This window comes from Strix uralensis, chromosome 11 (genome assembly GCF_047716275.1).
Source record: "Strix uralensis isolate ZFMK-TIS-50842 chromosome 11, bStrUra1, whole genome shotgun sequence".
NCBI classification, from domain to species: domain Eukaryota; kingdom Metazoa; phylum Chordata; class Aves; order Strigiformes; family Strigidae; genus Strix; species Strix uralensis.
Window position 1 is genome coordinate 13,860,026 of NC_133982.1, and position 13,326 is coordinate 13,873,351.

Here is a 13,326-nt window from a genome sequence, read left to right on the forward strand (position 1 = left end):
GAGGCCGAGCAGGATGGAGGGGGGCAGGAGGAAGGGGTCACCTGGTGGGATTTACCCAGGTTTTTCCACAAATTTCTGTTAAGCATTTTGTAATCAGGTGCTTCGAGAGCATCGGTTCTTCATTTGAGCTAACAAGTGATGTATCCCAAACAACCCCTCTGGATGAAAAGAATCATCGCTGCAGTTTAAAACCAAGAATTCAAAAACTGAATCTGAAGAGTGTTTCGGACGCCTGGGGGGGGCAAAGACACGCCGCCCAGGAACATGTGCTCTGCAAATACGAGAGAAGCCGGAGTACACAGTAAAAGCCAGTATCTTTACTTTAGTGAATGCAGGATACAAATATTTTACAACAACCTCTAGCATTTTCTTAACCATTTGATAAAAAGTTCACTAGAATATTTATTGTATATTGAAGAAAAAACAACACATTCAGGGAAAAAAATTGAGATTAACTTATTTTTTTCTTAAAAGATTCGTCTCAAGGATGGCAACAAAGTCCAGCTTGTGCCGCCAAACGGCTTATCATCATTAAACCGTGAACAGCTTCTTTGTGAACTGTTGACTACAAACATTTACCAAATACATAAATCTCTTTTAAAAAAGCCATTTTAAATATAGCAAAGCAGTGTTCTCTTGCACAGCAAAGTGAAGAAAGTTTCTACTAAGATTTAAACGTTTACATTTGTTAAGTCTTTCTTTCACATTCTAATTTAACTTCTTCCCGTGATCAATTGTTAGGAGTTATTTTGTTCCTTATTTACTATGTATTTCTTGTGCGCACAGTAATTCGCAAGTTTCTGATGCATTAGTGTCCTTTAAGTGAAAGGAAAGGCTAAAGCATTTTTCTCTGACGAATCCCTGATAACGTGTATTTTTAAATCCTATAGTGAGAGCTCGGAGATGGAGAGGTGATTTGTCACAATCGAGATACAAATCTTGAATCATTCGGACTCGAATGGGTTCGGACCAGGCTTGGATCAACTTGCAACTTCATTCAGTCGAGTTAATTTAAAAAAGTATTTTTTTTTACCTGTTGAAAGATCTGTGCTATGTCATCTTTTTTTTTTTATAAAACATTTTTACAATTCCTAAAAAAGTATGTTCCAAAGTTAGTTACTTGTTATTAAAAACCAGGATTCCCGTTTTTGCAAGGGCCCGAGGTTCTCCCCCTGCCAGGGGAGGTCTGGGGAAGGACGTGTTCTGCTGAGCCTGGGCCAGGGCAGGGGCAACATGGGAACAGGCCCCAAAGCAGTTCTGAAGAACCGATTATTTACTTTTTTTCAATTCGTTGGTGCAATTTCAATACAAACTCTAACCCTTATGTAGCTTTTTTCTTTAAGAAAACAGTAATCGTACTGTTTAAAAACCTGCATAGAAATAAAGACTATTGAGATACAGTCAGCAAAGCCATCTTATAAGGCACACAAGAAAATAGACAGTAAATGTGAATGCAGAACTCCCACTCAGATGTACAGCAAAGTTCATATATGTGCATAAATAATGAAAAAAATCACATAACTTTTCAGAGCATTAAAAGGTTCCCTGAAGTGGTAAGTGAATTCAGTCACTTTGGAAAGAGGCTTGCCCTTAGAACGAGTCTCACTTTCCTTTACGCTTCTGTGAACTGGTAATTACCTACAATAAATGGAGAGTAATCTCCAAAGGTAAGTGGCTGAAACGAATTGAAACCTGTAAGTTTTTTAAAAGTTGCCATGACAACGAGAGAGGGGTTGTGGAAGCTGGATGTACTGACTTTGTTCATCACTCACACAGTAAAGCCGAGGAGATGCCTTCCCCCCTGGATTTCCATTTCTCACACTGCTTAGTTACAGGATCGAGCAAGTGATTTTTTCAAATTACCAAAAAAAAAAATTAATTGAACACCCAAGCAAAAATTTAATAGATATCAGGGGTGACTTTAAAGGCGTTTGGATAATAAAAGGGCACTGTAGTTATGTCCCCAGAACTAGAAGTACCATCAGACCTGGTCACGGGTGTGGATCTGGTTTCTGGCTCTGGCCACCCGGGGGTGCAGGGACAGAGCTCGCAGCCGGGCCCAGGAACACACCAGACTTCACCAGGGGGAAAGCAGCTCCACCCAGCCCAGCTGCTCTAAGCCAGGGTACCCAGGTTGGGCTCCCAAGACTTTCTGCTGCTCAAACCCGGCTTTACCCGCTCGGCGGGACTGTCTGAGCCGGGCAAGAAGCTCCCAGGGGCGAGGAGCTGCCCGGTCTGTCGCTGTTACAGCGCAGCCGGACGGTGCCCCAAGACCACGCTGCCGCGTCCAAGACAGAACAAAACCTTCTCCTGCCGGGTCTTGAGACACCGCGGGCCTCTGGCTTCCTCGCTCTCTTTCAGGGAGGCTGTAAAGAGGAACAGCAAATTTATTTATTTATCCCAAACCACTTACCAACTTAAAAAACCTTTTGTGCTCATCTGATATGTGTTATTTCCCTATCATGAGAAATTAGGTCAAGTTTTTCCACTTTTTTTTTTCCTCCTTAGAAGAGGCAGCTTTAAAATGATGCCTTAAAATGTGTTGTAACAGATTTTTTATATTTATGCAGGATGAACTTAACACCGGATTTTTTTTTTTGCCACTTTGCTATTTATATACATATATATAAAATGTATAATGAAGCTTAACCATACAGCACAGAGATTACAATTTAACGGCACACATTCACCACCAGTGAGGGGGACAACCCCTTTATACACCCTCTGAAAAATCTGGATAATAATATTAATAATAATTAAAATCCAAAGAAAGTACAGTATATTTAACAAAATAGTAAATATTAAACAGTGAATACTCTACTTAATAAGGACCTCGCCTTTTTTCAAGTTGGCGTCAATCCACAAAAATATACTTTTTAATCTGGTGAACGTACAATACATAGGTACTTACACCAAAGGTGATAATATATTTAGGATGCTATATACACAAAGAGTTTGGCTCAAATTTAAATTTACATATAAGTGTTCATGGCTTATTTTTCCCCCAAGGTTCCGCCTGCAAGTTTTTCCTTTTCATCTTTGAAAGCAAAAACTAGAAAGTCAAAATAAGATAAAACTATACTCTACAAAAAAGCTACAACATACAGCTTTGGCTTATATAAATAATTCATAGCAGAATGTGTTCAAAAGTACTGTATATAACTTTATATATAGTCTTCAATTCATTAGGGTATTGTTTTCTTTAATATAAAATATACATGAGCTAAAATCCGTTTCTATATTTTTCAAAGGTATGAACGTAAAAACAAATTTGTCAAACATATTCCAATTATAACTTAATATATTAATTTTATTTTGTTAATGTTCTATTTTCTAGGCTAATATTTTCTGAATATTTCATGCGAGTTCTCTATGTCTCTCACTCATTAAAAAAATCACTTCTTTGACCCAATACACTATTTTTTTGCACGTGCAAAACAGGGTTTTTGTTTTTTTATTTTTATTTCTTATAGCATCAGCCCTTCTCCATGCACCCTCTGCAATAGAGACCCATGCCAGGTTGGGTAATATAAAGGTCATTTTATGTACAGTATTGCTTTCTTCTTCCTGCTTTTCTACTGCTCTGCTGCTACAAAGCATTATTTCTTAACTACAAGTAACCATACAGCTTGAATAAAACACACAGGGACATTACTACAGGCGAGCCCTCTTGGTTTCTGCAATCTAGTGTGGTAGGATTATAATGCGGGTACAATGTTTCTTTGCAAAACAGGTTATATTATTAAAACAACAAGTCCAGGTAAGTGCCAGACTAGATCAATACCTATAGGATTGTTCTGTTACGTTTTACCATGGGACATCTGCAGCTATACAAGAAGTTTGTCGTAAGTGCCTGATGATTTTGTGTATGCTACACACACTAGCACATATATATGCATGTGAAGATATATATATGCATGTATGTATATACATATAAATATACTTATTTCACGTCCTTATTTATAAATTTAGATATGTCAGGACAGTTCATTTTGAGAACACAAAACTGAAGAGGCAACACCGCAAGTTTATGTCACCCATGTGTCCATCCTCATTCGTTTTACCGATGGACTCTCTCTATCTTCTGAATTCGGGGGCCTTCCCAGCACGACAGGCGAGTGGAAATCGCTCCTCGGGTCCTCGCGGTCGCTGCCGTCGTAGGAGCTGCTGGAGCTGCTGAGGCTGTCGACAGGAGAGCGGCCCATTTCCTGCCGCGACGGCGGCGGCGGCGGCGGCGGCTGCTGCTGCGGTGGCTGTGGCTGCGGCTGCTGCGGCTGTTGCGGGAACCCAGAGGGAGTTACACGGTCCCGGGGAGGTGAGATTGGTTCAGATTTTATGTTGATGTTTTGGTTGGTATTAATGGATAAATTTGAACCCTGAGATAGCTGGCTGCCAGTACTGGGAAAAAGAAAACCAAAAGGCAGAAATAAGAAGACATGAAAAAGGAAAGCGACAATCCGTGTGTTTGTGTGATGGTGTGGTCTTGTGGTTCCTCAAAACGAGTACGTCAATAAATGCAACTTACTGAAGAAGTAAGGTTGAAATAGCATTAATTAAAGGTCTGAATGCATTTATAGAAGTGAAAACCGAACAGAAATACCTCCCATTTCCAAACATTTAAGTTCACCACGCAGGTGACTCCTTTGTAAGACGCTGGGCCTGCAGGGACACAGCTCGTCACCGGGAGACTGAACTGACCAAGGGGACAAACAACAGCAAACACCAACGCTTCTGCAGCCAAGGAGCAAACTCGAAAGGCGACACACCACCAGCAGCAGACAAGAAATGAAAACGGCCTCGTGCTAAATATTCCCCGGCGCGGATTATTCAGCTTGGAGCAGCAGAAGCTCCCGAGGGGGTGCAGTACCGGGACGTTATCGGGGTACTTACACGAGAGAGCTGAGGGCTGCTGGGCCGAGATGGTGCTGCTGCCAGGCAGATACCTGCCCCAAGGACAGCATTCCTGGGGAGTTGAATCCCTGCAAGGCAGACAGGTCTGCACTAGTCAAGGAGTAATCTGAGAGGGAAAAACAAGAAAGTAGTTTATAGATTTCTTTTATATATCTACATGAGAATATATGTGATATGTGCACACACACACAAATATAAAGGCCTTCTGCCCAAAACCAATAAAGGTGAGTGACCCAAAGGAGTCCAAATGTGCAAACTGACAGCTGGGAGCAGTCCTCCTAATTTCACGAGGAGCTTAACAGGACATAAGCCTCCAAATTACAATTTTTTTTTTTGCATTCTGCTTTCAATTCCTACATCTTGCTGTCTCATATAGCTTCTTCTAAACCCACAGGTACAACATCTTTATGCATTTTTTAGTATATATATGTGCACCTTACAGTAAGACAAGTATTTGCATTTTTGAAGATTTTTGTCTACATGAAAACTTCAAAATGAAACTAAAAGGGAAGAATTCATACAAGTCATTAGAAAGGAATGGTGTTTCTTGCACTGGAGACATCCCGGCTGCGGTTCCATTCCCAGACGGGAGGCAGCAGTCGGTCAGACAAGGCGCAGATCCCGTTTGCCTTGTCTCACAGCGCAGGTCAGAGTCCTCCAACCTTTACCCAGAACCCACCAGGGGAGCAGCGCTGGCCGCTGCTGTCCCCACTGCCCAGGGACGCCCAACGGCGGGGCCTGGTGCCCGAGGGGGGGCAGGATCAAAGTCACTGCAGCCTCAGGGACCCTCCATGCACTCCGCCTGTGCAGCCCGACCCTGATGCATCACATTCTCCCTCTCCCCACAATAATTTCACTTGATACTTTATGCCTAATTAAACTGTCATCTCTGTATCAAATACACAAAAGAAACGTCTGTATTTAGCACAAAAAATATAATTGTTCAGAAATACAACTTAAATGGATAATAGAAAATGCAATCTATTCCTAATCAGCAGTCAGTGGCTGGCTGTTAGTTCTGGCTAGGCTGTAAAGCTCAGACAGTTCTCACTTCATTCACAGAGGTGAAGTTATTTTCACTTTATCATTATCACCCATGCTCTTCTTTCAGGTTGTAAAACAAAGCCACAAACACTTCTCTGCTTTTAATTATTTTGTAATATAACTTCCTTAAAATAATTTCCAGTCTCTTGAGAATGCAGCAAAATGCTAGCAGTCAGACTTATTTTATACTGCCAGCAGATGGACCAAAAATTCTGCTTAAGTAGGGTTTATGTTTAGGTTTGGTGTTGGGTTTTTTTGGGGGGGGGGGGTGGGTGGGTTTGTTTCTTTTAATATTGTCCTAAAATGACAACGCCATTATGATTTATCTCTCTTGAGATTAAGCTTTCCTGAACAATTTCCCTATTCCCATCCACCAACTTGTTTGCTGTGGACAACTTCTGGGTTTCCCTTGTGACCGCCTATGCAGGGAGGCGAGCCCAGTGCCACCAGGGTGTTGTGCTTTCCAGAGATGCACACGCAGCGCTGCAAGAATCTTCCTGAAGACCTTGGGAATCTCAGCTGCACCCCAGCATGTGAAACTACTTAAGCTGCCTTTTTGTTTCATTTCTTCTCAGTTGACATTTTTCTTGGAACTCCAAAAAAACCTTCACAAGTATTTCTGCACAGATTCAGAAAGATTTTTCCCAAGCTGATAGATCCAAAGCCCTTTTGCAAGACAAAAATAAAACAAAAAAACCCAAAATATACACAGCCCTCCAACGACTAGGACATGCCCTCAACCTTCAAAGCAGCCAGACCTATGACGACCTGCGAGTGTAGGAAATGTAAACACTTGAGATGGATGTGCTATTCCGTGCCAATGGGATTTCTGTCAGAGCAGACCTGAAGAAAATGTTTATAGGAATTCAGTTTCCATGTTATTTTTTTCTTTGCAAAATAGCTTTTATAATAATGGAGAAATAACTTCTGGTACTTTTGACAGAATGTGTCTGATGACAGGGGTTTGAGAGATACTTTTCCAAAGAACACATACACCACTACGCAATTAGCTGCATTATCGTGTCCCTAAATAATCATATATCTGCTCACAGCGGAAGCAGGACACCGATTTCACCAATGAGTGACTTGCTGCAAGATGGAAAAGCCGCACAGACAAGAGAGTGCCTTCTACAGGCTGGAAACCATTACTGCTGGGACCCTAACAACAAGATACCTTAGAAGTTTGTGCCTTTGCAAAACAACTGACCTAAAGCAGTAATATAATTTATGGCCACATACACTCTGCTCAAGTCTAAGTTACTATTTAACTGATCTCTAGTGTTTTCTAAGTATTTTTAAAAAATGCCTAGACTGTTTTAGAACAAGTAACTCAGTTTGTTCTGGCCCTTCCTCCAGTAATCTGCAGAAAGAATACTTCTCCAGCAAAACAAATCATATAAAATAATTGTGCAAAACTGATATCCAACATTTTAATCAAGGATCCAAGAGCTGAATCTATCTCTTCCAGACCTGAAAAAAAGCCCTATCAATCCAGAAAAACAATTTAGGTATCTAAATTTTATTTTAGTCCTTGAACTGCAAAACTGAAATTGCTACGTAAGTGGTAACTACCCTGAGAATACCCAGATGACAATTTGGTTTCAACATCAGATTTCTTTTTGCAAATCCCCTGAAAGGCTTAATCTAATAGAAACAATTTTAAAGTGTCTGAAGAACACTAAAGGCTAAAAGCTTTTCACAAATTACTGCATTATCAAAGGAAATGGGCTGTTTTTTAAAATTATATCCCAGTGATAACAGCACTTGTCCATTGTGTAGGACACCAGTTTCAATTGTCTTTGCTGCTTCCTGAGATTCAGACTACAACCCATCACATCTTTTCAATCTTTTAGCCATCAGCTTACAGGTTATTCTGGATGAGGAACACACACAACACTGCTCCCTGAAACAACATCAGACAGCGTGAGAGAATGAAGGGATTTGTTAGGTGACAGGTAAAACTCAGTGTGGGTCACTTGATCGGGGACCAGACTGTTTGTTTATTTTAAACAGCTATTAAATGCAATAATATAAACAAATTTTCTGGCAAATATCAAACCAAGATCTCTATGTCCAGCAAATTCATACTTAAATTTATAATCCAAAACAAGTCACCAAGCACAATTCTCTGCTCCTTATACTGCTATTGTAACCACATCCTCTCCTTCATTCATTTCTTTAGACATTAACCCCCTCGGGGTGGCGATTATTTGCATAAATGTTCCACAATTTAGTTGGGTGCTACCTCAGCATAAATATTTACTGTTGCTGATGACTAAACAGTCCCTCTCAAAATGCAAAGCTCCTGCGTGCCTGTAACTGCCTGGGGGCAGCACCTCTGAGGCAACCCAGTGCAGAAAGTGGCTGAAGGGTAGGAAATGTCAGTGAACGAGCACATTAACGCAAAAAGATACAAAAAGATGTGAGTTGTTTGGTTGGAAGTCTAAACTAAAAACTGTAGTGAAGACTTTCAAGGCTAAAGTGGAGAAAATGTATAAAATCCCATCTTTTGGGGGGGGAAATGATTATGAATGGATGGCTGCTCTACCCATTCCATCTTCCAACATCACAGCCTCCTGACAGCGCTCCTCCTTGCAGAAAGGGAAGATTACAAAACCTCTCTATCAGTCAGGTTTTGGCCATTTTCTACAAACCTTGAAGGTTTTTTTGGATTTGTCCTGACCTTTACACAAGAGTAAGAACATTAGGTCACTGACAATAGATCAGCAGAGCATTTTTTACCCTTTCTTAAATACATTATCACAGAGGCACCGCCAGCGCTGCCGATGGGCTCAGCTTCGGGCAGCTCCTGATCTATTCTTAGAGAAGTCACCCCACCCCTGCAGCACCCGTGTGTCCCTGGCCCCCTTCCCCCCACCACTACCAAAACCTTGCCATGGAAACCCAACACAGTGGCTCCTTAAGGAAAAGCAATTTATTCCTTCCTAGTACACCCTCCACTGCCTCCCAGGTTCCCGAGTGCCTCATGGCTGCCAGCTACTCGTGTGTAGCCATCACAGACGACACAGGTCGAAGGAAGAGATGGTACTGAGGAATCTCCTCTACTGGAGGTGTGGATCTTCCCAGATTCATAGAAAGAAGAGAATAATACTCTCAGGCCCTTTTGTGTAGCCAGAGTTGATGAGCTATAAATGGAAGCTCTCTAGTGTAGCTCTGTTCCTAAGAGCTATCACTGCAGAAGAGAGAAGCAAGATTTTTATTTTTTTAGAATTCGAAAGCCTACCAAATAAGACTTAAACATTGTTAACACAGGCATCCCCAGTTCAGAAATTCCTGTTTTAACAAATCACAGCACTTACATTTGAATGTCTTAACTAGACTTCATCTAAACAGAATAACTAACTGGGGAATTATTTCCTTTGTTCGCTTTTTTAGTTTTGACCAATATTTACTTTAACTCTGACTTACAAACTTTATTGACACTTATCTGCAATGTAGTTCCTCTGCAGGTGCATTTGAAAAAGAAACTATGCATCATGGATCAATGGTAATCAACCTGACACCATCAAGGCTGCAGCCCTTCAAAGAAGTGATTACAAAGATTCCTTCACTGATTACATACGAGGTCTGTAACAAATAAAGAACCTTAAGACTGAAGTCAAAATTATCTATATTGGTATGGAGGCACTACATCATGAAGAAGTACTTTCCAAACCGGCAAACCAATTATCACGTATATTATTGAATTCCTTACATCACGCCCATCTTGGATAAAAAGTAGTTTTAAGGTCCTTCGGGTAACAGAGACTCGCAATCGTGACATGCTGACAGCACCTTCCCGCGAGTCCCCACCTCACTCTTGATAAAACTACTGAAGAGGAGAAGGCCCTGTCTGAGCTTTGTACATCTGGGCTTTTTTGTAAATTGAAAGCCCCAGTAGAATCCAATTCCCTCCCGCTGTTGGAACTGAGCGGAGCAGAACGAACGGGACAGTATGCTCTGAAGTATCAACTATCACTCAAATGTGAGGCGTTTCAGCTCTCCGATGGATAGCTTGAATACTACTGCTATAAGCAATGCATTTTATTGTCTCTCTCTCTGCATTCAGCTCTCTGCAACCTGACTGACTGAAAGCTTCTTTCTGATACGAGTCTCAACATTTACACATTTTACAAGCTAAAGGCTCATTTTTGATGAATAAAAGCCTTCATTTGAACCGAATAGGAAAATTAAGTGAAGTGTCACAGAAATGCAGATTTTTCTGGGCTTATGAATCACAAAAGCCTTGTACATCTGACAAATCAAGCCACTTATTAAAAACAATGCTTACCAGTGTTGTAGGCAGTAGGCATGGCCGAATACACCAATCCCTGGGGAGGCAAGCTTGGAGTTGTGACAGACACCACAGGGGTAGCAAGAGGCTGTGTAGACTGAGAACTACTTATCCTTTGGGTATTCTATAAATGATTAAAAATAACAATGTCTTGTGATATCAGTTAGAACAATGGAAAATCAAGTGCTAATATAAAAATAGTATTCAATTAAAATGTGTTTCTTTGCTTTATTTTTTAGTTACAAATACATCCTTTTTGTCATGACGGATTTTCCAAACAAGCCAAAATATTTCAAGACAACTAAAATTATCTTGGCAAACTGAAATGAAAAATTAATTAAGACTCACAGGTCCACTTCCCATGCATGCAGATTTCAATAGTGTTAGAGTTGTAGGACATAAAAAGAAATGCAATTTCTTAGGGGTATACATAACAATTCTCAGAAGTTCTTAAGTGATTTAAGAGTTTTTAATCTTATTTTTTTAAAGGGGTTTTAGTGCAGATGGTGAGGTGCAGTTCCACCAGAAGAGTCTCCCACTTCCCAGTTGTATATCCAATTTTCAAAACTTTAGCTGCCAGTTTTGACACTGTGCTGACTACACCTGTCCTGAAAGGAACACAGAGATCTTCTAAATTTGTGTTGATAAGACTTCAGCGATAAAATAATCTTGCTGTTCCCATGGTTCCTGAGAAACTGAGAGAGTACTTGTTATAATGCAGATATGTTTCAAAGCAAATGATATTTGAGTTCAGAGAGCAACTGTGCTTTTTGACAGGAAAAATAGCAAAACTAGATTGTCTCAGATTATCTAACTGCAGGCACAATGTGGCTTTTTAATAACAGTCTTTCCCATCCACCACAATGAACATCTGTAGCAAACATATCACTCAAATTAAGCTCTTTAACCAATTTTGTTGTTTAGAAAACCTTGCATTAAACACTGTGGTGAATACCACCAGACAGCAAAGCTGCTCTGTCACAGAACATACTACTACTCATGAAGGCAACTTTAAATCTTCCTTCAAAATACGTAGTTCAACACCATTTGGCCATGCCGGATACTGTCAAGAACAGGAAATGCTACATTTTTTTACTTTCAAACAACAGATACTTAACCTATGGAAGTCTTAGAAACACTAGAAGTCTCTACACCCTATATTTCTACATTCTTACAGAAGCACTCCCAATTAAGGGAGCTGGATTTCAAACTGCTGAAAAAATGTTTTTAAAGCAAGTCTATCTCTGAAAAAAATACATACTACAAAAGTAGCAGTTTTTCATCTCTTTGGTAGAGTTCCACTTCCTAGCTTTAAAAGACTGAAGCTACTACTAATTTTTCCTTATTTTGGACAGGTATATAAGTATTTCAGTATCTGCAGCACTTAATTTTTTTTTTCCCCTCCACTCTGACCTTGACAGCGCAGTATTAAAAATTCATGATTCCCTTTATAATAATGGAATGAGCAGGGACAGAAACAGGGCTGTATTCAATTTTAAGCTTAAACTTGTGAAGATGAATTGAGGGTTATCAATCCTTGGCTTGTATCTTTCCAATTTAAAAAAGTATACCACAGCTACCATATTCAAGTTTGGTACCACCTTCCACTGGGTACCAGCTTCCGATCCCTCTTCTGCCAACCTGCTGTTGAAAGCCCACCTTTGAGCCTCCTAAGAATTTGGAGGCATGTTGGCATTTGTTCAGCAGATGTACCCACTCTGTTGCAGAGCTCCCAGATTTCAAAGCCTTAAGTCACAGAGAAAGTCACACGGATTTTCTGTGTAATTTATCCCTTTAAATCACTTATGTACTTCTGAAAATCTCTGCTAGACCAAGTTTATCTGGCATAAAGATATGTTATTAGAGCAGATTTTTGTGTCTGTCAGGAATTGACCTTTTTCCAAAGCTTTCTTGGATGGCAGCCTATAAAGTTGGGATTACTGTATAATGGAAAAGTTAAGAGGAGTATACTGGGAAACAATCCAGACCAAAGGATTTCCCCATGGGATTTTTATTTTTTTTTTTTTAAGAGTGGCTAATAAAGGTGGTTTTCTAAGGTAGTTTCTGAATATAATTCCTGAACACTCAGCCATACAAAGACACTATGAAATATTTAGATGTGTCTAATATTTATTGTAGTTGGAGATTCAGCCAAAGATTCATGACAAGTTTCAGGAATTTTAAAATTATTTTTTAAACTGGTGCAAATAATACCAATAACAGGAAGAATTCAATATCTTTATTTCATGCTATGCTACTGTTCGTATCTGGTTTTCGTATTCAGTGCTGAGTTCCAACCATACAGAATGAATGTTCAGAGAGATGACTCAGAACTGCTTCCTAGCATTGGAACTGGCATCAGAAATTAGCATAATGAGAGATGTAACATTGCAGGTGTACCTCGAATTTCTTTAGCAGCTCTGGGGAAGACACTACTACATTTTCTTTGTGTGAGCTTTCTTCCCCCACCAGCTGAGCCCAGTTTTTAAAACCACTAGAGGGCCCATGCTCCATACAGTATCCATACCCCAAACTGCACTATTTCGCACTGCAAAGAGCGCAGCAATTTTTAATAGGTAGGAATACCTTAATTCAAGGGCTTTTGCATTAATTCCAATTGCACCGATATTTTGATTAAGTGTTGTTAAGTTGAATTAGAGCTTTATTTCTCGCGCTGGAAACCAGACACTTCTCTATAAAGGTGAGAAGAACAGGCATGACAGCTGTTCAGCTGCTCAACTAGCAAGTCATTCCAATATAAACCTTAAAAACTTCAATACTGACTTTCAAAAAAATCATTTCCCCTTACTTGTGTAAATCTATTGCTCATGTTTAATATAAAAATCAACCAACAGCATGCATTCATCAAGAAACTTATCTAAATCACTACATTTTCCATGCTTTCATGCAATTAGAGCCTCATATTAGCAACAGGTCCATGTTCAAAAATAAATCAAGGTATGCAATAGGCAGACCGTATCTTTACAATCGCACTCAGATGCAGCATCTTCTGCACGGCTTGTGCTACAGCAGCTAAACAATTTGCAAATTGCTCTAAAAATAAGTTACGAATTATT

General features: G+C 40.0%; 1 protein-coding gene across 8 annotated transcripts in view; it reads right to left on the reverse strand.

Annotated features, from left to right (window-relative positions):
- Positions 1-295: 295 nt before the first annotated feature.
- MEF2A (myocyte enhancer factor 2A) overlaps positions 296-13,326 on the reverse strand; it is a 93,252-nt gene continuing 80,221 nt past the window's right edge. For all 8 annotated transcript variants that reach the window (XM_074880765.1, XM_074880763.1, XM_074880766.1 and 5 more), the window contains 3 exons: positions 10,247-10,373; positions 4,891-5,017; positions 296-4,398 (listed from right to left, as the gene is read on the reverse strand). In XM_074880765.1, coding sequence (XP_074736866.1) covers positions 4,029-4,398; positions 4,891-5,017; positions 10,247-10,373 — 624 coding nt within the window. In that variant the 3' untranslated portion in view covers positions 296-4,028. The remainder of the gene's footprint in view (positions 4,399-4,890; positions 5,018-10,246; positions 10,374-13,326) is intronic.